The 24,237-nt window shown below is 42.4% G+C and overlaps 2 protein-coding genes across 2 annotated transcripts; both read left to right on the forward strand.

Annotated features, from left to right (window-relative positions):
- Positions 1-5,011: 5,011 nt before the first annotated feature.
- BDKRB2 (bradykinin receptor B2) lies at positions 5,012-6,154 on the forward strand (the record flags this gene model as incomplete). The annotated part of the gene is made up of 1 exon (XM_080618221.1): positions 5,012-6,154. One exon carries the CDS (start codon positions 5,012-5,014, stop codon positions 6,152-6,154), a length of 1,143 nt encoding a protein of 380 aa, XP_080474347.1.
- A 7,641-nt stretch (positions 6,155-13,795) lies between these two features.
- Positions 13,796-23,699, forward strand: BDKRB1 (bradykinin receptor B1; the record flags this gene model as incomplete). The annotated part of the gene is given in 6 exon segments (XM_080618222.1): positions 13,796-13,831; positions 22,567-22,877; positions 22,879-23,299; positions 23,302-23,508; positions 23,512-23,653; positions 23,656-23,699. Coding segments are annotated over 6 exon segments (1,161 nt in total).
- Positions 23,700-24,237: the final 538 nt, after the last annotated feature.

Consider the following 24,237-nt stretch of genomic DNA (forward strand, 5'->3'; position numbering starts at 1 on the left):
GCGGGGTTGGAACTAGATGATCTCAAGGTCCTTTCCAACCCTAACTATTCTATGATTCTATGATTTCAGGCCTTGTCCTTGGAAAACACCTACCTGAGACCATCATAGCAGTTTAAGTTATCCATGACATCTAGGCATACAAGCAAATGTTTAGCATAGTAGGAGCAAAGATTAACACCACTAGTGATGATACTAATAGATTCATGAGTCCAGTAGCTGTAGGGGTTCATCCAAATTCAAAATGGGTTGTGAAAAATGTTCACTTGATGCAGTGTGAGCATTTCCCCATTTGGAAAGTAAAGCATCAAATGGCTTAACTGTTCTGGAGCTAGCTCACATCTATTAGCAGCATTAACTGAGCTCTGAGCTGGCTTTTTCCTCTGCCCTTCTATTCCTTAGCTCACAGCTTTTGATCCTTAAAGGGCTTTTTGCCCTACTTCATCATATATAAGGAAGAAGTTCTTCACTATGAGGGTGGTGAGGCACTGGAACAGGTTGCCCAAAGAAGTGGTGAATGCTCCATCCCTGGCAATATCCAAGGCCAGGTTGGATCGACTTTTGGGTGACACGGTCTAGTGTGAGGTGTCCCTGCCCACAGCAGGGCTGTTGGAACTAGTCCTTTCCAACCCAAACCATTCTAAGATTCTACAATATCCTGCTTCTTTTCTTCCAAGACAATTCATAGGCCACAGCAAGTATGGTTGTAGCATAGAGGTTTTCCCTCCACACGACACTTATTCCAAGATTAACTACACCCCTGGACTCTAGGCATGATTTTCAGTTTGCTGATAATCTCACACCTGTTTTAGGGCACCCCATAGCCTCCCACTCTCTAAACCTTGCCATTTGTGCCCAGGGCTATTAGCAAAAAATATTCTGAGACAACATGAGTCAATGACTGACAATGTTTTTAGTGACTGTCAAGGATGAGGTAGCTAACAGTAGGAGGTGAACTCCAGCAGGGACAAATTCAGCCCCTACAGGAGTCCCTCATAATCAGTAATGATAGATTGCTTCAGCTGGGCAGTGTTTCAATAAAAACTGTCAGATAAAAGTTTTTTGAAAGTCGTACCTGAGACATTAGGCCTGTCTTGCATTGCACAGAAAGTATTTGTAGACAGTGTATGAAGATGTCACATTTATTTTCACTGAACTGTGATAAGCAAATGGCAAATCATGCCCTTTTCAAAACTGTGGTTGTGTCAATCATAATTTATTCAATAAACGCATACTTTAAATGAGTTTCCTGTGCTATAGAAAATAGCACCAACACATCATTTTAATAGGGTTTGTAAATAGACCATTAGCACCTTTCACCTTATTCACTCCCACATTTCTACTAATGCTTTATGGAAGGGCTTGGACCAAGAGCTAAGGACCAAGAAGGCAGGTTGGCATAAGCCTCATGTCATGGACTTGGTCACATCCTAACTAGCCTTTGCACACTGTTCCTAGACAAGAGTAATGTGATGTAACGTATTTATTTTAAAGTATTATAGAGTTTTCTATCAGAGAATAATTGTAGGAAAAATACTATAGGAAATATATAGGAAGGTTTTGAGCTGCTATTTGCTGTAAACTAATTCATGTTTATTGTTTTTCTATTAGACATATAATGAGGTAAAGGCACAGAAATTGCCAACATAGCCTTTATGACCACTCTCTGAATTACTAATGAATATCTTTTTAAATATATGCATACATGAAGCCTCAAAGATTAAAATAATACACTTAGAATTCCTTTTGCTGGTTCACAGCCTGCTACTAGCAGAAGAAATAGCTTCTGCTAATTGCATCACCCAAAATAGTTTCCCTGTTCTCAGATGACCTTTTGTTGATCATCCATTAGGATTTCAGTTCCCATGTGTTTTTACAGCGTAAAGTACCAACATATGCAGAAAGGGAGATTTGAAACTGCTGTTTGTAATTTGTTAATGGCATCTTTCACAGCCACAAAAGTTGGGCTTTGAGATATTTAAGTGTTTATGAATACCAGCACCTTGATGCCAGGCTTCACTATAGGGAGATTAATTAGATAACAGTATGGCTATCTAAGGTATCATTTAAGAACTCAGAAAATCAAAAATACCAAAAATATCAGGACAAAAATTATTTGCAGTTAATAGGGGACATAAGCAATACAAAATGTATCTATAAATACATCAAATGTAAAAGGATAATGAAGCAAAGTTTATGCCTGTTACGAAAAGGAAAATGGAACCAGTAACTCAGAGAATGATGAAAAGTTCAATGAAGAGTCTGTAGTGCTCTCAGAAATAAAGATCATGATCTGATATTTAAGATGATTGATGAGAACAATTGGATTTATGTGAATTAGGAAACAAAAAATTAAAGAATATATACAAAGTGGAGGGATTGTATATAACCCATCCTGTCATGGTTCAGGAATTTGGAGAGGAAATCTTTGCTATCAGTTTTTATGTCTGTGAAACCAAGAATGGGGACATTTCAGAAGCCCACAGAGGGGAAAATGCAATACCTATCTTTAAAAGGCACAAACAGCAGTGATTTATGAACCTGCCACTCTCATTTAAATACCTAGAAAGCATTACAGCAAAACAGCAAATAATTAATATATCCACATATGGAGAACAAAAAATAATAATGAAGTGAAAAGGAACTGCCATTGTAAACTTGCAAAGAATAAAATTGTGTTGCATTAATCCAATCTGGCCTAATGGATAAGCACAAGCAATAGATCAAGCATATCTGGATTTCAGTGAGGCTTTTGGTATTGTCCTATATTCCATTGTGCTGAAATATGAATAAAGTCACAGAAAAATGCACTATAGATGCAGGTGCTCTGCTATGCCAGGAAGGGCTCAAACAAAAATAAGATTTCTAACCAAAGCATTTACAACCTGCAGTAGCTGCTTGCTGCTGGAAGATTAAAAGAGGACATAATCAGAATATTGGTAATGTTGCATAGCATGCGCTGCAGGTGGTGTTTGCTTTCAGTACAGAATAAATAAATCCATACCCAGTACACATAAAAGCTCCAGAAAACCAGTGTCATCAAAACCATAGGTCATTGGATGGTTGTCTGCTAGAGGTAATGCTAAATAATAAAGAGACTCCACCAACTTATTCTCCAGATGCTGGTTGAAAACAATCAGAAATCAGAAGGATACAGTGACTTAAGATCAAGGTGGTTCTAACAATGATGAGGCTAATGAAGAGGCAGGATAGAGGATGGAGATATGTTCCCACAGTTAGATATGAGCTTGAAAAGTTGAGGTTGTGGAAGGATGAACTTGGAGGATGAGAATTTTTATGTTGTTACCCAGTTTCTGTAAATACTGTCCTTTGCTCAAGTTGTGAAGGACTGGAGGATTAGAAATACGTGTTGCTGACATTTTGGTTTGTGCTCATTAGTCCAGTTTAAGTTGCCTGTCTTCCAAGGTTCTCAGTGCCACTTGCCTGTTTTATTCAGTTAACCTGTCCTGCATGACACCCCTGTTACAATTTTTACAGTACAGTGAGAGTCTCCTTTATAAAAATACAGTCTTCTCTTTGCTGTTGGTTCTCAAGTACTACAGTGCTTAATTAAAAGTAAGTACACAAAATATGACCACCATTTTTTAGTAATTCTGCATCCAACAGCCAAATTTCTACATGCATATCAAGACCTGACACTTAACAACAAACAAATCTAGTAACCGGAGCACAAATGAGAACCCCATCTTTTCAGGAATTACAAATGTGTCCCCTTTTTACTTCCAAGTTACCAGCTGAGTCAGACGAATGTCTTAATGAAAAATGCATCTGAAAATCTTCCAGTTGACCCAAAAATAAACAGTGATATTTTAAAGACCTGGAAAAAGACAAACAGTATTTCTGTCACCCAGTCCAGAGAATTATATATACAGCTCTGGGAAGCGAATCTTGCATTAGAATACCTCAGCATTCATTATCTGAGTGCACAACAATAAAACCATAGTTAACATTTTAAAAGTACTGAGTGGATGCTGCATGCTCAACTTCCAGTTGGTTTCAATAACATTTAAATACACATCTGATATTTATGCCCGTCCTTACAGGAAGCTATATTTAATAGCTGTAACACCCCAAGCTTTTTGACCTGTAGAATATTTACAGTACAGCACCTGGATTTCAGACTGTTGTCTTGGACCCAAATTGGCTCAGTGCAGCTGGATTGCAGGCAGGTCCTGGCTTACATGATGACCACCATATTTGCCAAACTGCAGACCTATTAAAATCAAGGTCTCCCACAAAAGTGGTGCCATTTCTCTCTTCCATGAAAGAAGAAAAGAAAGAGAAAGCTTGCAGAAAGAGAATGTAGCACAGAGACATGAATACATGGGTGAATCCAGTGCTAAGTTGAGAAAAGCACAGTGCTTGCAAACACTGATCTTGCTCCTTGAGCTTTCAAAATGCAGACTAAAGATGCAAACTAAATGTGCGCTGTGACAGTCATAGTATTTGGGAAAAAATATGGTGTTGTCTGGGGAAGAAGGACCATTGAATTCCACCCAATTCTTGCTTTACAGGAGAGGGTGTAAAATGTTGAGGGACATGCCACGGAACTAGCAGCTTAACAATGAGCAACATGAGATTTGCAAGGTACATCTGTCCTTTAGGAGACTATGGCTATCAATACCCAAAGATAAGAAGAGAAAGTAATGTTGAATCTACCCAAAGAATTAAAAAATACTTGCTACAGCTTGGTTCTCGTGAATAAAGGCTGGCAAATGTTCTTTTCGGTTAAAATGTTGGTGGCAATGTATGCTGTTGGTTTATCCCCTGTTTCACTCACTTAAAATTTGTCCACACAGTCTATAGCAGTTTAGTCTGTGAGATCCTCTGCAAGCATGTATGAGAAAGCAACCCAGGGAATTGTAAGCCTGTTCAAAGCCATGCTTTTTAGGACAGTAATGAAAGCAGCATTAGGTTTTCTTACTGTGTCTTTTCCAGCAATGAGCTAGGTACAGCAATGTCATGTCACCTTTTTCTCTTTCTCTGCACAGAAATGGTTTCCATCACAACTGAAAACACTACGGAACTTTACAACATCATGGCCACGCAGGAGCTCACAGTCAGTCCAACAGATTGCAACAATAATTCAGGAGTTCATCAGCTGAATGAATATAAATGTATTAATTCATACGTATGGCAATGGCTGCAGGATTTTCAGCCTGGCTTCCTCTGGTTTATATTTATTCTTGGAGCATTGGAAAATTCCTTTGTCCTCATCGTCCTGTGTTTCCACAAGAGTCGCTGCACAGTGGCTGAAATTTACCTAGCAAACATGGCACTTGCTGACTTAATGTTGGTCTGTGCTTTACCTTTCTGGGCCATTAATATTTCTAATGGGTTTCAATGGCCTTTTGGCCTATTCCTCTGTAAAGCTGTCAACATAATGAGTAACATGAACTTTTACTCTAGCATTTATTTCCTGACACTTGTGAGCATCGACCGCTACCTAGCCTTGGTGAAAACCATGTCTCTTGGACGGATGCGACGAACTGTCTGTGCCAAATGGAACAGCTTTGTCATCTGGACATGTGCATTGCTCATATGTTCACCTACAATGGTGTTCCGAAATTTACACTATTATGCAGAATACAACATCACAGCCTGCACTCTTGTTTACCCAGCCAGCTACTGGGAGCCTGCAAACAACTGCTTGTTGAATATTGTGGGCTTTGTGATCCCACTTTGTGTAATTACCTACTGCACAATGCAAATCATCAAGGCCTTACGAAGTAATGAGCTACAAAAAATTAAGTTGATCCAGACAGAGAGGAGAGCCACCATGCTGGTCCTTGCTGTGCTTTTGCTGTTCATCATTTGCTGGCTTCCATTCCAAATCAGCACGTTCATTGACACAATCCGTTACCTTGCACCCACTCCTAAATGCCTGGAAGAAATCAACGACATAGTGACCCAGATAGGTACATACTGTGCCTTTTGCAACAGCTGCCTGAACCCAATCTTGTATGTAATTGTAGGGAAACACTTCCAGAAGAAGGTTGTGGAATTCTACAAGGACTTGCTCCCAAAGAGGTGCAGAAAATCACAGTGTGTGCAGATGGAAAACTCCCTGGACACTTTAAGAACTTCCATTTCAAATGAATATCAAAGGAAAAAGTCTGTTTTCCCACCACCGTGATAGCACAATTTGTTCATTACATTAAAAAAAGCCTTCTAACTTATCTGTCTCCACTAATATCAATCTACTACTAGTCAACAGAGTAAATGTGGTAGTATTCATCATTTGTAAGAAAGCAAGGGTTTGATCTTGATGGAAACTGCATACAGAGACTTGCATCTAATGCTATTGAATACTTTTCTTTATCAAATCCTCCTTTGTAGCATACTCACATATTCATGGATGAATAATATTTGACGCATGTAGTGTTTGCATTTCTAAGGTGTACATACACGTACAGACAGTACATACACGTACAGACAGTTGCCTGAATAGAGGCCTCAGTTCTGCCAGGATTGTGCAACTACTTATGGTACCCATACAGTTTGTTGGACTAGACTTCTGATAGAAGGGGCTTGTAGCTGAGTAAGTTCTGGTAAATGAATCCTGTAGGATTATTATTCAAATGGATTTTTAAGTTCAGCCATTTTTTTTCTGTGTTCAGACATCCAAAGTTATTTTGATTATTTGATCGACAAGCTGTTCCTTTTTGAGACTGCTCTGCCGCTGCTAGTGACAGGTTTACATCAGCTTGTATGGATGGAAAGTAGCTCTAAAAAAAAGGCAAAGGAGTACTGGAAGGAAGGCTGTAGCCAGCTGCATGAAGCTAGTAGAAGATTTTTTTACCCCTTCTACACTGGATAAAGGCATTCACTTACTCCTTTTGAATGAGTGAATATTATTTATTCATACCTACACTTCAGCTCAGACACTTAGTTTTCAATATTCACAAAAGATAATTAATATTGGTAATGTTATTTAATAGAAATATAAAAGTACAGCAGCATAAATGATGAAGTGGAAGAAACTGAGAACATGAAGGAGAACATTGCCTAAGAGTCTTAGAAATCTAACTGAAGCTAACAAGAGTCTAGAAAGATCAGAATATTCAGGAATGGCCTTTTCAGAGTCATACAGTGCCTACATTTTCTTTGTAGAGTTAATCTGAGAGATATTAATACAAGGTATCTTTTCCCTAACTGGACTCAATTAACTAAAGGAGGGAGAATTCAGGCTGGACGTGAGGAAAAAATTGTTTACAATAAGGGTGATAAAATACCGGAACAGGTTGCCCAAAGAGGTGGTGGGTGTGCCATCTCTAGAGGCATTATATTCTTTGGAGCTTGAATGGCACTATAAAGTTTCATTTAAGATGAGAAATTTGTATTAAACCTTCAAATAATTAAACCCGAAAGTGCTCTAAAAGTGTGTGGATGTACTGTAAAAACTATAGGATTTAGATCACCTCAGATGACTTATAGACAATTTCTATAGGTTTTCTTTAACAATCCAGTATAATCCTGTCACAAATATTTCTATTGTTCATTCTTTATACTGTCCGAGACACCTATGGGGAAACACTTCAAGGCTTTCTCTTATTTCCACTGTTGTCAATACTGTTTCATTCACAAGCATGCTGTTACACAGTCATTAAATAAAAGGAAGTCCATACAGAGATTATTCAGGAAACAGAGGAGATTTTTGAGTATTTGGTACTGAGAAGTAAAATATAAAAATGTTATTGTATTAATATGACATTAATTTAAATCTTGTAAATATATAGATATTATTTTGCTATGCAGTAAGCATGTACAACAGAAAATAAACTACTTTAAGAAAGTTTTGCTAGCATTTTCTTCTCTAGCCCTTATCCTGTTAGTCAGGAATGACTTGTCAGCAGTGCAACTGTTGCAGGTACTTTCTTTCACTTCCCATTTTACCAAAGGAAAATGAACTAAAACGGCAAAATTTTAGCTGCTTTCAAAGCTTTGGGTCAGCTTTCTTTTCAGGGCCCATTTCTGAGTGGTGCTGACCACCCTCGGACCCTTTGGAAGCTAAAATATGAATTAAGGCAGCTAAGGATACTGAAATCTTTCCAGTAGTTTTTCTCTGCACATGAAACTGCAGATACTACTTTGCTGTGTGAGGACCTAGGGTACACAAGAGCCTACAGGTGCTGTTTGCAGGATAGACCTTCTGCCTAAGGCCTTTTCTCTCAAAGCACGCAGACACCAGCAGCAGTGGAAAGCCCCTGCACCAGCCTCTGCAGACTGCACAATGTCAGCTCACAGACATTTGCGTTCTTGCCCAATTTCCAGCGCAGTCACACATTATGCAGTACTTTCATGTACCACTTGTGCCGATAACCAAACCCCTCAAAAGATAAAGTGCTATGTCCAAGTATTACATGCTGGCAGTTTACAGTCACAGGTGCTTGGCTCTGTTCTCACAGAAACAACTCAAAGTTATAGACAGATAGGAACAGCCTCATGCTCGCAGGCCCTTGTTCTCATGGGGGACTTCAACCACCCTGATATCTGTTGGAGTGAAGGTACAGACCGGCACAAGCAATCCAGGAGGTTCCTCGATTGTGTGGAAAACGACTTCCTTCTGCAAGTCACAGAGGAGGCAACAAGGAGAGGTGCCATGCTTGACCTTGTGCTCACCAACAGGGAAGGCCTCATTGGAAATGTGACACTCCAGGGCAGCCTTGGTTGCAGCGATCATGAGATGGTCGAATTTGAGATCCTCAGGACAGTGAGAAGAGCGTGCAGCAAGCTCACTGCCCTGGACTTCAAGAGAGCAGACTTTGGCCTCTTCAGGAACCTGCTTAGTAAGGTTCCATGGGACACAGCCCTAGAGGGCAGGGGGGCCCAAGACTGTTGATTGTTATTCAAGGATCACCTGCTCCAAGCTCAGGAATGTTGCATCCCAACTAGAAGGAAGTGCAGCAGGAGGGCCAGGAGACCTCCTTGGATGGATAAGGAGCTGCTGAGGAAACTTGGAAGGAAAAAAGAGTCTTATAAAAGGTGGAAGCAAGGACAGGTGGCCTGGGAAGAATACAGGGATGTTATCCTGGAAGTTAGGGACCAGGTTAGGAGAGCCCAGTTAGAATTAAACTTGGCTGGGGATGTTAAGGATAACAGGAAGGGATTCTATAGGTACGTAGCGAATGAAAGACAGACTAGGGACCTCATTTGGAGTATTGTGTACAGTTCTGGTGTCCTCAGCATAAAAAGGACATGGAACTGTTGGAACAAGTCCAGAGGAGGGCCACGAGGATGATCAGGGGACTGGAGCACCTCCCGTATGAAGACAGGCTGAGAAAGTTGGGGCTGTTCAACCTGGAGAAGAGAAGGCTGCGTGGAGACCTCATAGCAGCCTTCCAGTACCTGATGGGGGCCTACAAGAATGCTGGGGATGGACTCTTCATCAGGGACTGTAGTGACAGGACAAGGGGTAACGGGTTCAAACTTAAACAGGGGAAGTTTAGATTGGATATAAGGAAGAAATTCTTTACTGAGAGGGTGGTGAGGCACTGGAATGGGTTGCCCAGGGAGGCTGTGAATGCTCCATCCTTGGTGGTGTTCAAGGCCAGGTTGGATGAGGCCTTGGGTGACATGGTTTAGTGTGAGGTGTCCCTGCCCATGGCAGGGGGGTTGGAATTAGATGATCTTAAGGTCCTTTCCAACCCTAACTATTCTATGATTCTACGAGAAGGGTTCTTGGTAAAACGAAGGAAGATTTTATACTGAGCATTGCAAAGCTGGAGATGTCAAATTGTAATCACATCACCTTTTTATTCCTCTTTACCCTTCCCTTTTTCCTTTTTACCCGAGGCTGCCACTTCTTTCATAGAGGCTTTGGCCATGCAAATCTTGACTCTGCGTTCAGTCAAATGGAGATGGCTAGGGATCATCGCCAGAGGAACCATTGCCAGAGGAACAGCAGGGGTATCAACAGCCAGTTGATATTTCTAGCCTGCAAGTAGGTACGAGCAGGAATAATTCTCATCTTTTCACTGTCTGGTTTTTTTTTAGGTTACTATTGGCTTCACTTGAAATGCAAAATTACTGATCTTAATAGCTTTTAGCAAAAACAGCTGGCGTTTCTTGTGGATTGGACAAGGTTCCTGTTTTCTAGACAGGGTTTATGTGGAGAAGACATTATCTCAGTTCAGGTCTTCCAAAGCCCCAAACAGTACTTTGGCCATAAAATCGTCCTTTGACTCCACTCTTCCATCAGTACATTGTGGAGTTTCAACCTACATTGGCTCCTTCCATATTGTGCTGTTTCAGCCACTACAAACTGTAGTTATGTCCTGGGTTCAGCAGTAGCAGTCATTTTTTCTCCTTCTTAGCAGCTGGTGCAGAGCTGTGTTTTTGACTTTCGGCCTGGGAACAGAGCTGATAACACCGATGTTTGGTCTGACCAAGGGCTTTGTGAGTCTCATGCTCTGCCAGGGAGGAGAGGAAGCCGGGATGAAGCAGGGACAGGACACCTGACCCAAACTAGCCAAAGAGGTATTCCGTACCACAGCACATCATGCCCGGGATGTAACTGGGAGTTACCTGGAAGGGCGCTCTCTGCTCGGTCAGGTGGTATTGTATTCTCTTCCATTGTTATTTCTCTTATCATTATTATTATTGGTGGTAGCAGTAGTGATTTGTCTTATACCTTAGAATCATAGAATCATAGAATCATAGAATAGTTAGGGTTGGAAAGGACCTTAAGATCACCCAGTTCCCACCCCCTGCCATGGGCAGGGACACCTCCCACTAAACCAAGCCACCCAAGGCCTCATCCGACCTGGCCTTGAACACCGCCAAGGATGGAGCATTCACAACCTCCCTGGGCAACCCATTCCAGTGCCTCACCACCCTCACAGTAAAGAATTTCTTCCTTATATCCAATCTAAACTTCCCCTGTTTAAGTTTTAACCCGTTACCCCTTGTCCTGTCACTACAGTCCCTGATGAAGAGTCCATCCCCAGCATCCTTATAGCCCCCCTTCAGATACTGGAAGGCTGCTATGAGGTCTCCACACAGCCTTCTCTTCTCCAGGCTGAACAGCCCCAACTTTCTCAGCCTGTCTTCATACGGGAGGTGCTCCAGTCCCCTGATCATCCTCGTGGCCCTCCTCTGGACTTGTTCCAACAGTTCCATGTCCTTTTCATGTTGAGGACACCAGAACTGCACACAATACTCCAAGTGAGGTCTCATGAGAGCAGAGTAGAGGGGCAGGATCACCTCCTTCGACCTGCTGGTCATGCTCCTTTTGATGCAGCCCAGGATACAGTTGGCTTTCTGGGCTGTGAGCGCACACTGCCGGCTCATGTTCATTTTCTTATCGACCAACATCCCCAAGTCCTTCTCTGCAGGGCTGCACTGAGTCTCTTCTCTACCCAACCTGTAGCTGCGCCTGGGATTGCTCCGACCCAGGTGTAGGACCTTGCACTTGGCATGGTTAAACTTCATGAGGTTGGCATCAGCCCACCTCCCAAGCGTGTCGAGATCCCTCTGGATGGCATTCCTTCCCTCTGGCTTATCAACCGAACCACACAGCTTGGTGTCATCGGCAAACTTGCTGAGGGTGCACTCAATCCCACTGTCCATGTACTTACTAGATTGTTCTTATCTCAACCCATGGGAGTTACATTCTTACGATTATCCTCCCCATCCCTCCGGGAGAGGGGGGGGCGGGAGTAGAAACTGCGTGGCTGACTTGCCGACAGGGCTTAAACCACGACAGTTCTTTTTGGGACCCAACGTGGGGCCCGAGGGGTTGAGATAACGACAGATCTGACCAGAGTGTGTGTAATCGTATTTGTGATAAGCATTCATTTTTTTGGATTAATAGTCACTCGTCACTATGCTGATCTATTGGCTCTCAAAGTTGTTTCTCTTGATTTCACAGTTTCAGTATATTGTACTTTACTTACAGCCGGTATTTGCTGTGTTAGAGTTTTTCATGTGTGGGGTTTGGGCTAAGGTTCCTGTTTCATTGTACTTTATGGTAATGACTTGTAATACAATAGAGTCATTGATCATGAAGCTGATCTGGCTTATGTTCCCAGTGTGGTCACCACCTTTATACTTCGGGAGTTATATAATAGAAGCGCTTAGCAATTGCACATCTTTTTTCTCCTTCTCGGGTGGTCAACCTGTGAAGGAGACATTCTCTTACCCTCCCAGCCCACACACACCCCCTCCCCCCGACCATTTACAGCATCGTTTGAGAGTTTTGAAGTTTTTGAATGGCCTTTTAATACTGTTGAGACCGGTTTGCTGATTGTGATGGGGATCACCATGTTGGCACGCCTACAGAGTGTGTTTTGTCCACGACCATTACATCTGATTTTGAGAGTTAAGCAGAGTCAGGTTTGGGTCTTGTCTGGGGTTGGACAATGATATGCGGGAATCAGGGGATTTTCCCCAAGGCTGGACAGTCATGAGTGGCAGGGTGTGTGGGATAGTATGGGCAAGTATCTAGGTCAGTGGGCCCCTCCAGTGCTTTGGAATTCCACCACCGAACAAGTGCAAAATCCAGAAGAATTAGTACAACACTTAAATGAGGTGTGTTGTCACCCTGGTCATAACAGAGAAGGACAAATCATGGCAATGTGCTGGGGCTTGGCCTATGCTTACGGGGCCCTGTTCAACACTATCTAGCACCTTCAAAAGCAAAAAAATGTCCCTGGATCTGAGGGTAAAGCAACAGACAGCTTAGCTACCCCAGCTCCAAGCACAGCAGCTACACCTACCCCAGCGACAACTACAGCCACTACTCAAACTTCGACTGCAACAGACAGCTTAGCTACCCCAGCTCCAAACACAGCAGCTACACCACCTCCAGCGACAAGTACAGTTGCTACTCAAACCACAGTGATAATGAATGCAGCTAAACCAGAGGACCAATTCGTACCAATATCGGTTGCCCCTGTACGCAAGAGAAAAAGCAAGAAGGAGGCAAAAAGGGTGAAGCAAGATGAAGAAACAATGTATTCACCACCCGAGCCAGCATTTGATCAGGAGTCATCATCACATGACGAAGAAGAAGAAGAGGTGACTTCTCGATCTCAGACCTCAACTGAGTTACAGAATATGCGAAAAAGATTCTACCCGTCAACCAGGGGAGCACATCATCACCTGGTTGCTCCGATGCTGGGACAATGGGGCCGATGGTCACGAACTAGGAGGTACAGAAGCCAAGCAGCTGGGATCACTTGCTAGAGAAGGGGGAATTGACAAAGCAATTGCAAGACAGAAAAGGTCCCTCAGTCTTTGGAGGCAGCTCTTGGCAGCTGTGAAAGAAAGGTTTCCATACAAGGACGATGTTATGAGTCGTTCGGCCAAGTGGACTACTTTAGACAAAGGCATCCAGTCTCTGAGGGAATCAGCCATCGTAGAGATGATCTATCACTTCAAGCCGAATAATGGGGATATACCCATAGACCCAGATGAAGTCAAATGTACATGACCCATGTGGCGAAAACTTACACGGAATGCACCCTCATCATATGCCCATTCATTGGCAACAGTAACCTGGAATGACATAGTACCACCAACAGTGGATGAAATGATTCGTGAACTCCGAGAGTTCAAAGACAATCTCACCCCTTCCATCATCTCAGCTGTGGAAAAACTGTCCCAGGATGTCAAACAATTGAGGGACGATCTATCTGATTTACCCAGCTCCTCACGTGTACCAACACACATCTCAGCTATTAACAAAAGGTGTCCTATTGTTCAAGAGAGAAGTTATAGAAGGTATATGCCATGGGCCACCCTATGGTTTTACCCATGGGATCACAGAGAAGACATGACAAAGTGGGATGGAAAACCTTTGGAGGAACACGTGAGTGAATTTAAAAGGGGAACAAGGATCAAGGCTGATCATCCCATGAGAGCTGCGGCTTCAGTCTCTGGTGAGTAGGTTCCCAGATGGAGCGGAAGAGCTGATTTTACTCCAGCTCCTGTGATAAAGAAGAATAATCCCTTTCAACAAGACTTAAGTGTCCAGCGTTGTGATGACTGTTAGAGGGGCCCTGCCTCCAGCCAGGTGGAGGTAGGGGACAATCGGATTTATTGGACTGTGTGGGTCAGATGGCCTGGCACATCAGTCCCACAGAAGTATAAAGCTCTCGTAGATACCGGTGCACAGTGTACCCTGATGCCGTCAAGCTGTCAAGGGGTTTAACCCATCTATATCTCTGGAGTGACAGGAGGATCCCAAGAGTTGACTGTACTGGAGGCTGAGATCAGCCTGATTGGAAGGAAATGGCAAAAGCACCCCATTGTGACTGGTCCAGAGGCTCCATGCATCCTCAGCATAGATTACCTCAGGAGAGGGTACTTCAAAGACCCAAAAGGGTACCGATGGGCTTTTGGTATTGCTGCTTTGGGGACCGATGAAATTGAGCAGCTGTCCACCTTGCCTGGTCTCTCAGAGGATCCTTCTGTTGTGGGGTTGCTGAAGGTCGAAGAACAACAAGTGCCAATCACCACCACAACAGTGCACTGGCGGCAATATCGCACCAACTGAGACTCCCTGATTCCCATCCATAAGCTGATCCGTAGACTGGAGAGTCCGGGAGTGATCAGCAGGACCCGCTCACCCTTTAATAGCCCCATATGGCCAGTGTGAAAATCTAATGGAGAGTGGAGACTAACAGTAGACTATCGTGGCCTGAATAAAGTCACACTACCATTGAGTGCTGCCGTACCGGACATGCTAGAACTTCAGTGTGAATTAGAGTCAAAGGCAGCCAAGTGGTATGCCACGATTGATACTGTCAATGCATTCTTCTCAATTCCTTTGGCAGCAGAGTGCAGGCCACAGTTTGCTTTTACTTGGAGGGGCGTCCAGTACACTTGGAACCGACTGCCCCAGGGGTGGAAACACAGCCCTACCATCTGCCATGGACTGATCCAGACTGCACTGGAACAGGGGCAAGCTCCAGAACACCTACAATACATTGATGACATTATTGTGTGGGGTGATACAGCGGAAGAAGTCTTTGAGAAAGGGAGGAAAATAATCCAAATCCTGCTGAAAGCTGGTTTTGCCCTAAAACGGAGTAAGGTCAAGGGACCTGCACAAGAGATCCAATTTTTGCGAATAAAATGGCAAGATGGACGTCGCCAGATCCCCACAGATGTGATCAACAAGATAATGTCTCCACCAACTAATAAGAAAGAAACACAAGCTTTCTTGGGTGCTGTGGGGTTCTGGAGAATGCACATCCCAAATTACAGTTCAACTGTAAGCCCTCTCTATCATGTGACTCGGAAGAAGAATGATTTTAAATGGGGCCCTGAGCAACAGCATGCCTTTGAGCAAATTAAACGTGAGATAGTTCATGCAGTAGCCCTTGGACCAGTTCGGACTGGGCCAGATGTAAAAAATGTACTGTACACCGCAGCTGGGGAGAATGGTCCTACCTGGAGCCTCTGGCAGAAAGCTCCAGGGGAGACTCGAGGTTGAACCCTCAGCTTTTGGAGCCAGGGATACAAAGGATCTGAGGCCAGCTATACCCCAACTGAGAAAGAGATACTGGCAGCCTATGAAGGTGTTCAAGCTGCTTCAGAGGTGATTGGCACTGAAGCACAGCTCCTCCTGGCACCCTGGTTGCACGTGCTGGCATGAATGTTCAAAGGCAGGGTCTCTTCTACACATCATGCAACTACTACATGGAGTAAATGGGCTGCACTAACTACACAACGAGCCCGAATAGGAAATCCCAGTCGTCCAGGCATTCTAGAAGTCATCATGGACTGGCCAGAGGGCAAAGATTTTGGAATGTCACCAGAGGAGGAGGTGATGCGTGCTGAAGAGGCCCCACCATATAATAAACTGTCAGAAAGTGAACAGCAGTATGCCTTGTTTACTGATGGGTCCTGCCGTATTATGGGAAAGCATCAGAGATTGAAGGCAGCTGTATGGAGTCCTCAACGACAAGTTGCAGAAACTGCTGAAGGAGAGGGTGAATCGAGTCAGTTTGCCGAGGTGAAAGCCATCCAGCTGGCCCTGGACATTGCTGAACGAGAAAAGTGGCCAGTACTTTAAACTGACTCATGGATGGTGGCAAATGCCCTGTGGGGGTGGTTGCAGCAGTGGAAGGAGAGCAACTGGAACACAGAGGTAAACCCATCTGGGCTGCTGCACTGTGGCAAGATATCGCTGCCCGGGTGCAGAACCTGGTGGTGAAGGTACGCCATGTAGACGCCCATGTACCCAAGAGTCGGGCCACTGAGGAACACCAGAACAACCAACAAGTGGATAAAGCTGCTAAGATTGAAGTGGCTCAGATGGACTTAGATTGGCAACATAAAGGTGAATTATTTTTGGCCCGGTGGGCCCATGACACTTCAGGCCATCAGGGTAGAGATGCAACATACAGATGGGCCCGTGATCGAGGGGTGGACTTAACAATGGACACTAATGCCCAGGTTATTCATGAGTGTGAAACATGTGCTGCAATTAAACAAGCCAAACGGTTGAAGCCTCTTTGGTATGGAGGACGATGGCTGAAGTATAAATATGGGGAGGCCTGGCAAATTGATTATATCACACTCCCACCAACCCGCCACGGCAAGCGCCATGTGCTTACCATGGTGGAAGCAACCACCGGATGGCTGGAAACATACGCTGTGCCCCACACCACTGCCTGGAACACTACCCTGGGCCTTGAGAACCAGATTTTGTGGTGACATGGCACCCCAGAGAGAATTGAATCAGACAATGGGACTCATTTCTGGGATAACTTTATAGACACTTGGGCCAAAGAGCATGGCATTGAGTGGGTATATCACATCCCCTACCATGCACCAGCCTCCGGGAAAATCGAACAGTACAATGGGCTGTTAAAAACTACACTGACAGCAATGGGTGGGGGAACTTTCAAGCATTGGGATACGCACTTACCAAAGGCCACCTGGTTGGTCAATACCAGAGGATCTGCCAACGGGGCTGGCCCAGCCCAGTCAGAACTTTTACATATTGTAGAGGGGGACAAAGTTCCTGTGGTGCACATGAAGAATTTGCTGGGGAAGACAGTCTGGGTTATTCCTGCTTCAGGTAAAGGCAAACCCACTCAAGGGATTGCTTTTGCTCAGGGACCCAGATATACTTGGTGGGTAATGCGGGAAGATGGGTAAGTCCGATGTATACCTCAAGGAGTTTTGATTTTAGGGGAAAACAGCCAATGAACTTAATTGTATGCTGTTGCCTGCTGTGCAATATTTTTATAGCCCATCAACTAGAAGTCTGCAGGGCACCAGCGACTGGCCCTGACTTCCCTCCAACCATCATCCCAACAGAGAATGAACTTTGATAGAATCAGACGAGTTCTACAGTAAAGGAACGATTAGCATCAGCAGGCAAAGATCCAACACTGCACACTGCCTCTCCTGCCCCAAAAAACTGTTACAGGAGATGGAACCTGACATCATGGACCTAATGGACTCAGCAGCATTATAGAGATGGGTCCATGTACTAAGAAATGATCTCTTTCTCTCTGTGCATGTATGTGGATGTATATATATGTAAGAGCGATGGTATATTGAAAATGTGGGATGTGAGCATGACGTGAATGGTATGGAATAACGGGTGGATACTGTCCTGGGTTCAGCAGTAGCAGTCATTTTTTCTCCTTCTTAGCAGCTGGTGCAGAGCTTTGTTTTTTACTTTCGGCCTGGGAACAGAGCTGATAACACCGATGTTTGGTCTGACCAAGGGCTTTGTGAGTCTCATGCTCTGCCAGGGAGGAGGGGAAGCCGGGAGGAAGCAGGGACAGGACACCTGACCCAAACTAGCCAAAAAGGTATTCCGTACCACAGCACGTCATGCCCAGGATGTAACTGGGAGTTACCCGGAAGGGCACTCTCTGCTTGGTCGGGCTTGTTTCGGTGGGTGGTATCGTATTCTCTTCCCTTGTTATTTCTCCTACCACTGTTATTATTGGTGGTAGCAGTAGTGATTTGTGTTATACCTTAGTTATTAAACTGTTCTTATCTCAACCCGTGGGAGTTACATTCTTTAGATTCTCCTCCCCATCCCTCCGGGGGGGGGAGGGTAGTAGGAACTGCGTGGCTGACTTGTCTACAGGGCTTAAACCACAACAAGTTAGTAGAGCTTGATTATTACTGTACTATGATGCTACCAAAATCACTTATTAAGAACTATAAATCACTTCATGAGAGTTTAAGCTCTCCTTAATAATCACTGTCTATACTATGTGTGATTGAGTAAAGAAATCCAGCCAAGCTGAATGAAGAATTTTACATCACAAGGTCACATCAAAAACATTTCTTCTGTTCCAGAATAGATGAACAGCGACAGCAGATAACTGTGTTGATTTTCAAACCATTTCAATAAAGAAAAACAACCTCATAAATCATACTGTTCCAAAAAAATTAATTAGTTCAGATCATTAAATGTTCCAGCTATGTTAAGAGGAAGATTTTTAATGGCTGAACTGTTGGACCAAAAGCCATAACTCGGGAGACCTTTTGGATTTCTGCTGTTTGTCTACCACATAATTTGTGCAATAATTGAGAGGTCTCACCTCTGCCATCATCAAGATATCTGTTTAATCTTTCTGATCAAAGCGGCCCAGTTAGCATTTGTAAATTCTTATGCAGCTCTAGAGAATGCGTACTTTTTGCAGGAAAATAAGCATAGACAGAGTGGCTGAATATCATAACATAACCTAATGTGCTGTGAGTATCCCAAGTGGAAGACATCAATAGACAGTTACGTTTTAATTATGTATACACCGCAAAAACCTTTGAACTGTTGACTCCTATGTAAGTTGTTTTTAACTAACCCTTCAAATTCCTTTGATTTGTGGTCCATTACATTTGTGCAAACTATAAAATGTTAACAAATTATTATATGCTTTCTACAGGTTGAAATGAAGACCCTAGTTGCAAGGAAATAATACATTAAATCCCTTTTTGTATAAAGTTATAGCTTCTTATGTGGAGTTGTTCTAAGTTATTTAGAGGCTGGAGCTACAGCAGTGCCTATCCCTTTTACTTTTTTGCACCAAATACATAGACTCTCAATTCTGAATCTCTCTCCACTACTAAAAAAAGTTCTAAAGATGACAATGAAAAACAACTGAAAATACGAAACTAAATTTACAAAGAGAAGCTGGATTTGCAAACTAATATTTTGATCCCATTTTGAAGTGAAGAGTTTTGTAAGACTATAAATTTGAGATGCAGCTGCAGTTTTCATTCAGAGATCTGAGTAAATGTGGATGTTGGCAGCTCCTAGAGACTGATGTCCAAGCAAGGATGATTTCCAGACTCCTTGCTATTGCTCAAATGTTCTTCTTTATGGAAAAAATAATTTAAACTCAGAAATGCACTGGCGCAAGCAAAGAGGAAGTTTTGGAAAGTGTTTGATGAAGATCTCCTGTTCCATTGCACTTACCTTAATGAGTCAGTACGGGATGTGTTGTTTCAAGACTGGTCTCCTGTAGGTTATTAGGGTTCCCTAGGCAACACGTAATTCAAAAGACATTGCTTTTCAGAAACAGTGGAAATGGGATGTAGTGGGACCATGTTTCAGCAGCCCTTCCCATATACCTGTTGTGCTCTAACCCCAGCTCCTTGGCATGGTGCTCCCCCAGACTGGCAGAGAAAGGAGCTCCCACTACAAGAAAAACCTAGTTCAAAGTTTGTCTTTGTGTGCATTGGCACTGAGAGAGCTGTTCATGAGATTGTTTTTATTACAGCCATAGTTAATCATGCAAAAGAACTTTTAATTGACAAGGATCTGTACTTGAGAACCTTATTTAGTGGTCACAGGAGGACAAGCGTCACAGTATATGGCTTTTAAGATTTCACAATGAGCATGATATTTCACATGCCTTGAAAATTACTACAGCCAACATTTGGAGAAGTGAAAAAAAACCATATCCTGGGGCTTTCTTCCAAAATGCAACATCACGCACACTGTACATGGCCAACAAACCACACGGAACACACTCAGTTGTGCCTCAGGATGGATCTTTGAATCCTCTCAGTAACCTCTGCCCTGCTCTCTACCAACTGTTCCTGAATTTAGAACTTTACCTAAATCGCCAGGAAGCACAAGGATTAGGTATGTCTATCCAGTTTTTATCTTACCTTTATTACAATCATTTCATATACTTTTATGTATAAAAAAAACCTTTCATGCTCTCAGTTCTGATCTGTGCAGTCTACTAAGAGTTTCCCTTTCTTTTTTACTATGAAACTAACTCTGAGAGTCAGGATTAGTTCTCTTTATACGTAAAAACATGATCCATTTTATAAAATTTCTTTCCAGCCAAACGTGCTTAGCTGTTGACAGGATTTTCACTTTCAATGTAATCTACATTTAAAATTGTTCCCTAAGCTCAATTTGCATTTATTTAGTGTTTCCAGAACACATGATCCTAACTGGTTAATATGCATTAATAGTAATAGTGGTCATAAATTCACTGTATATTGAAATTAATCAGAAATGTGTTCAAAGCAGTAAAAATACATCATTATTTGAATAAAAGGTGACTGAAATGTGTTAAGTACATAAATCAGGAATTGTTCATGTGGTTAATTGCTGATTAGCACTACATACTTAAAAATACCTACAGAAGAAAATTCCCTTTGAAGAGGAAATGAAATTATACAGCTGAATATGAACTGTGTTTTCTGCCAAGAGGACATCTGGACCTCCAAGTTTATAAAAGGCTTGTGGTAGTGCTCAGACACTAGCTATTAGGCTCTGGAGAAATTTTTCCAATGACTAACTCTACAGACACTTCATGTACAATTGCTAGCTGACCAGGAAGTCATAGTTAGCTGCAGCTAAAATCTAAGTTGCACTGGGAAGTAAATGTTCCTGAGGTTTTTTTTAGTTTAGCTCATCGTGAATGCATCCGTGGCTCCAGCCCAGAGATCGTAAGCAAGGAAAATAAACCCTTCTTTTTCCTCTGTATTTAGTAAAAGTAATGATTCTGTTTACAAAAGGAAATATTTAACTGTTATATATCTTCTCCATTATTTTTTACATAGAACATTACAGGTTTTCTTCCATTGCTCTTACATCTTAGCCAGACACCTGCTACAACAGGGTTAGATTCCCACTGTCTTTTTAGTTTCAAATCCTCTCAAGTTATCTTAGTTTGCATGAAACTGTCAGTGGAAGAGATAACATTCAGACTATTGTGAGGGAAGACTGCCAGCTTGAGTGAGTTTATGAACTCAGATAAAACTTCACTGCTCTCTTAATTCCACAATGATAGAAAATGTTCTATGCATTAAGTACCAAATTGTGTGATGTGGAATATTTGTACTTAACCGATACCTAGAGGCATCGCAGACAGAAATATTGCAAGTGGCTGAGGTACAGACATCACTAAGGTTGTACATATATGTAAGAGATGAATGATGCTTTCCTCAGAAACTCTACCCTTAGTTATCTTCTGGGTGTAAAAATACAGAAACTTAAAGAGCAGAGTGAAATGGCTGTAGCAGAAAATTAACATTCAGGATGACTGATTGCAAAATACTGATTTTTTTTTTTTAAATGCATTCTACTTTATGACTGACATGCTCCACTTAAACATGAAATACTGAAATGTTTGATGTTATCATAGTCTCAGCAATGTCTTGTCTACCATAATGACTCTGAGACTGAACGCTTGCAAAAAACAAGATGCAGGCACTATTATCAAGCACAACATCACCAGGAGAATAGTCACCAGAGGAGGCAGCCCTGGCAACCCAGCAGATTTTCAAAGGAAAACAACATTTTACCTATGTTATCTTTCCTGCACTACCTCACACAGAGTTACCAGAGAGAAACAAAAGCATTGCTAATGCTACAAAAGCCTAAATGCTCTGGAGGCTGGGGCTGCCTCCCTCCACCTGCACTCAAAATGAAATTTTGAACTGGAGAGGAGTGCTGTGAATTTGGACCTGTAGGAGACCCTCTCTCCAGCCAAGATCTTCAGCATAGGATCTTGGAGGAGTCAATGCTTTATCATTATAATTGCTGACATTTGAGGGCAATAAGCTGTCTAATCTAACAGCAATGTTAACCCAAAGTTCAGGATCAGAGGAACTGAGAGGGAGCAAAAGAACGAAAAGTTAAACAAATGAGCGATGCACACGGAGAGTAGGTAGCATTCCTGGTGCTGGGGAAATGGGCATCATCCTGCTAAATTTATATATAATATGGAAAATAAGAGTAAGAGAAAGGGCAGGGAAGGGTGCACAGCTAGCTTTGTGTCACCAGCATGATTCCTGCTACCCTCAGGGAGCTGGAATTTGACTGTATCTGTTTCTGCATCAGTCTGGAGGAGACACAAAACTACTTACACTAAATTGGCACTTTCCTTCCTCTGTGCCACTGTAAACAATGGCAGCAAAGAGAGGAAATTTCGTAGGATTTAGAGGAATTTCAAAGCTTGCCAATATGAGAACATTTCTCACCATTGCACATACGAAGCATGGATTGATCTAGCCTGTAATAACCAGTGGGCACTTCCAGAAGTTAAATGTTTGTTATACCACTGATGGAAGACCTTTAAATGTTATGGTTCTTTTTTGCAGTCCCTTCCTCTCATTTCAAAGACATCTCCTGTTCACTTCAGAATTTTTTTAAAAACACCTGAAACTTCTCTACTGAATGTTCCCTCCTCAAACCAGAGTGAAATCAAGAGCAACTCAACTATTTGCCTGGACTTGAATGACTTGTGGGAAATCCTGTACTATATAGTACCCAAATATATCAACACTGTCTGTGTTATTGGAATGCTTGGAAATGCATTTGTTCTATTCACTTATTCACTGCACAAGGGTCCCCTGAAGAGAGCTGAAATCTACCTTATGAACCTAGCTGCTGCTGATCTTATCTTCCTCACATCTCCCTTTCTGGTCAGAGAACATCAGGAATGAATTTAACTGGTCATTTGGCAATTTCCTTTGCCGCAGCACCAGCGCATCCATCAGCCTGAACATGTACACCAGCATCTACTTGCTGGTGGCAGTCAGCATGGATCGCTATTTGACTTTTGTTCACACCTTGGACAACAGAGTGATACAGAGCAAAACTACAGCCAAATGGATCTGCTTGCTCACCTGGTTCTTTGGCAGCCTTCTCAGCATCCCAACCCTTATGTTTAGGACTGTGAAACACTTTCCCCTGTGGAATATTTCAGCATGCACTTTAGACTTCCCCACCCCATTGTGGGTAACAACTGAAAGGTTGGTATTCAACATAGCGGGGTTTGTATTGCCATCCACAGCAGTTATCTTCCTTAATTTCTCTACCATACACTTCCTAAAAAAAAAAAGGCAAGGGAATGCAGAGCACTCGGAATGAAAAGTTGCAAGGAGCACAAAGGCACAAAGGCTACCAGGTTGATCTTCACAGTGGTACTGATGTCTCTTCTGTGCTGGACTCCTTACCACTTTTTTGTGTTCCTTGATATATTATACCAGACAGAAGTAATCAAAGGTTGCTTCGGGGGGGAACTGCTCAACTTTGGTGAGTAGTTTGGTTACACTTTGGCTATCACCAACAGTTGCATTAACCCTGTGATTTATGTCTTTGCTAGGAAATACTTCAGCCAAAAGGCTTCAGAAGTTTTTTCACAGTTTATTCCTTGTGGATTTCGTTTGAGCTGGGTATCATTCAAAGTCAATATTTCAACATGTTTCCAATCAGGCATAATTTAACCTAATGGTTGTCAGTTTCATTTTCATCTTGCTGTTACAACTTATTTCAAGTGGTATTAAAAATTATTATGAATTGCACTGATCTGGCATTTACAGAGTAGCTAATTATATATTAAAGTAAATCACTCAGCTGCTTATTTGTCCTCAGTTTGCTTTTCTTTTTCTATGGTATCCATCCAAATGCATAACATGATACAACTGGAATTTTATACCAAAGGATCTGTCATCAGTTTTCAGTGACCTGAAAAAAACCTCTGTGACAGATATCAGAATTCTCACTTCTTTACAGAAAGCCATAAGCTGGCTAAACTTTTTACTGCATTGATCTGTGATGACAAATATGATCCCACCACTAATGCTATACATGAAATTATAATGTGTATTAAATAGAAAATATTAGTTTAATCTTCAGCTGATAGCTGCATTTGAGCAATTATAGAACAGCTCCAATTATTTTTAACAAGTTTTAAGTTGTTAAGTTCAAAGTAGCATATGGAAAATTGTAACGATTTTGTGCATTTCAAATATATTCAGTACATAAAT

The sequence above is a fragment of the Psittacula echo genome (assembly GCF_963264785.1).
Source record: "Psittacula echo genome assembly, chromosome: 5".
NCBI lineage: Eukaryota > Metazoa > Chordata > Aves > Psittaciformes > Psittacidae > Psittacula > Psittacula echo.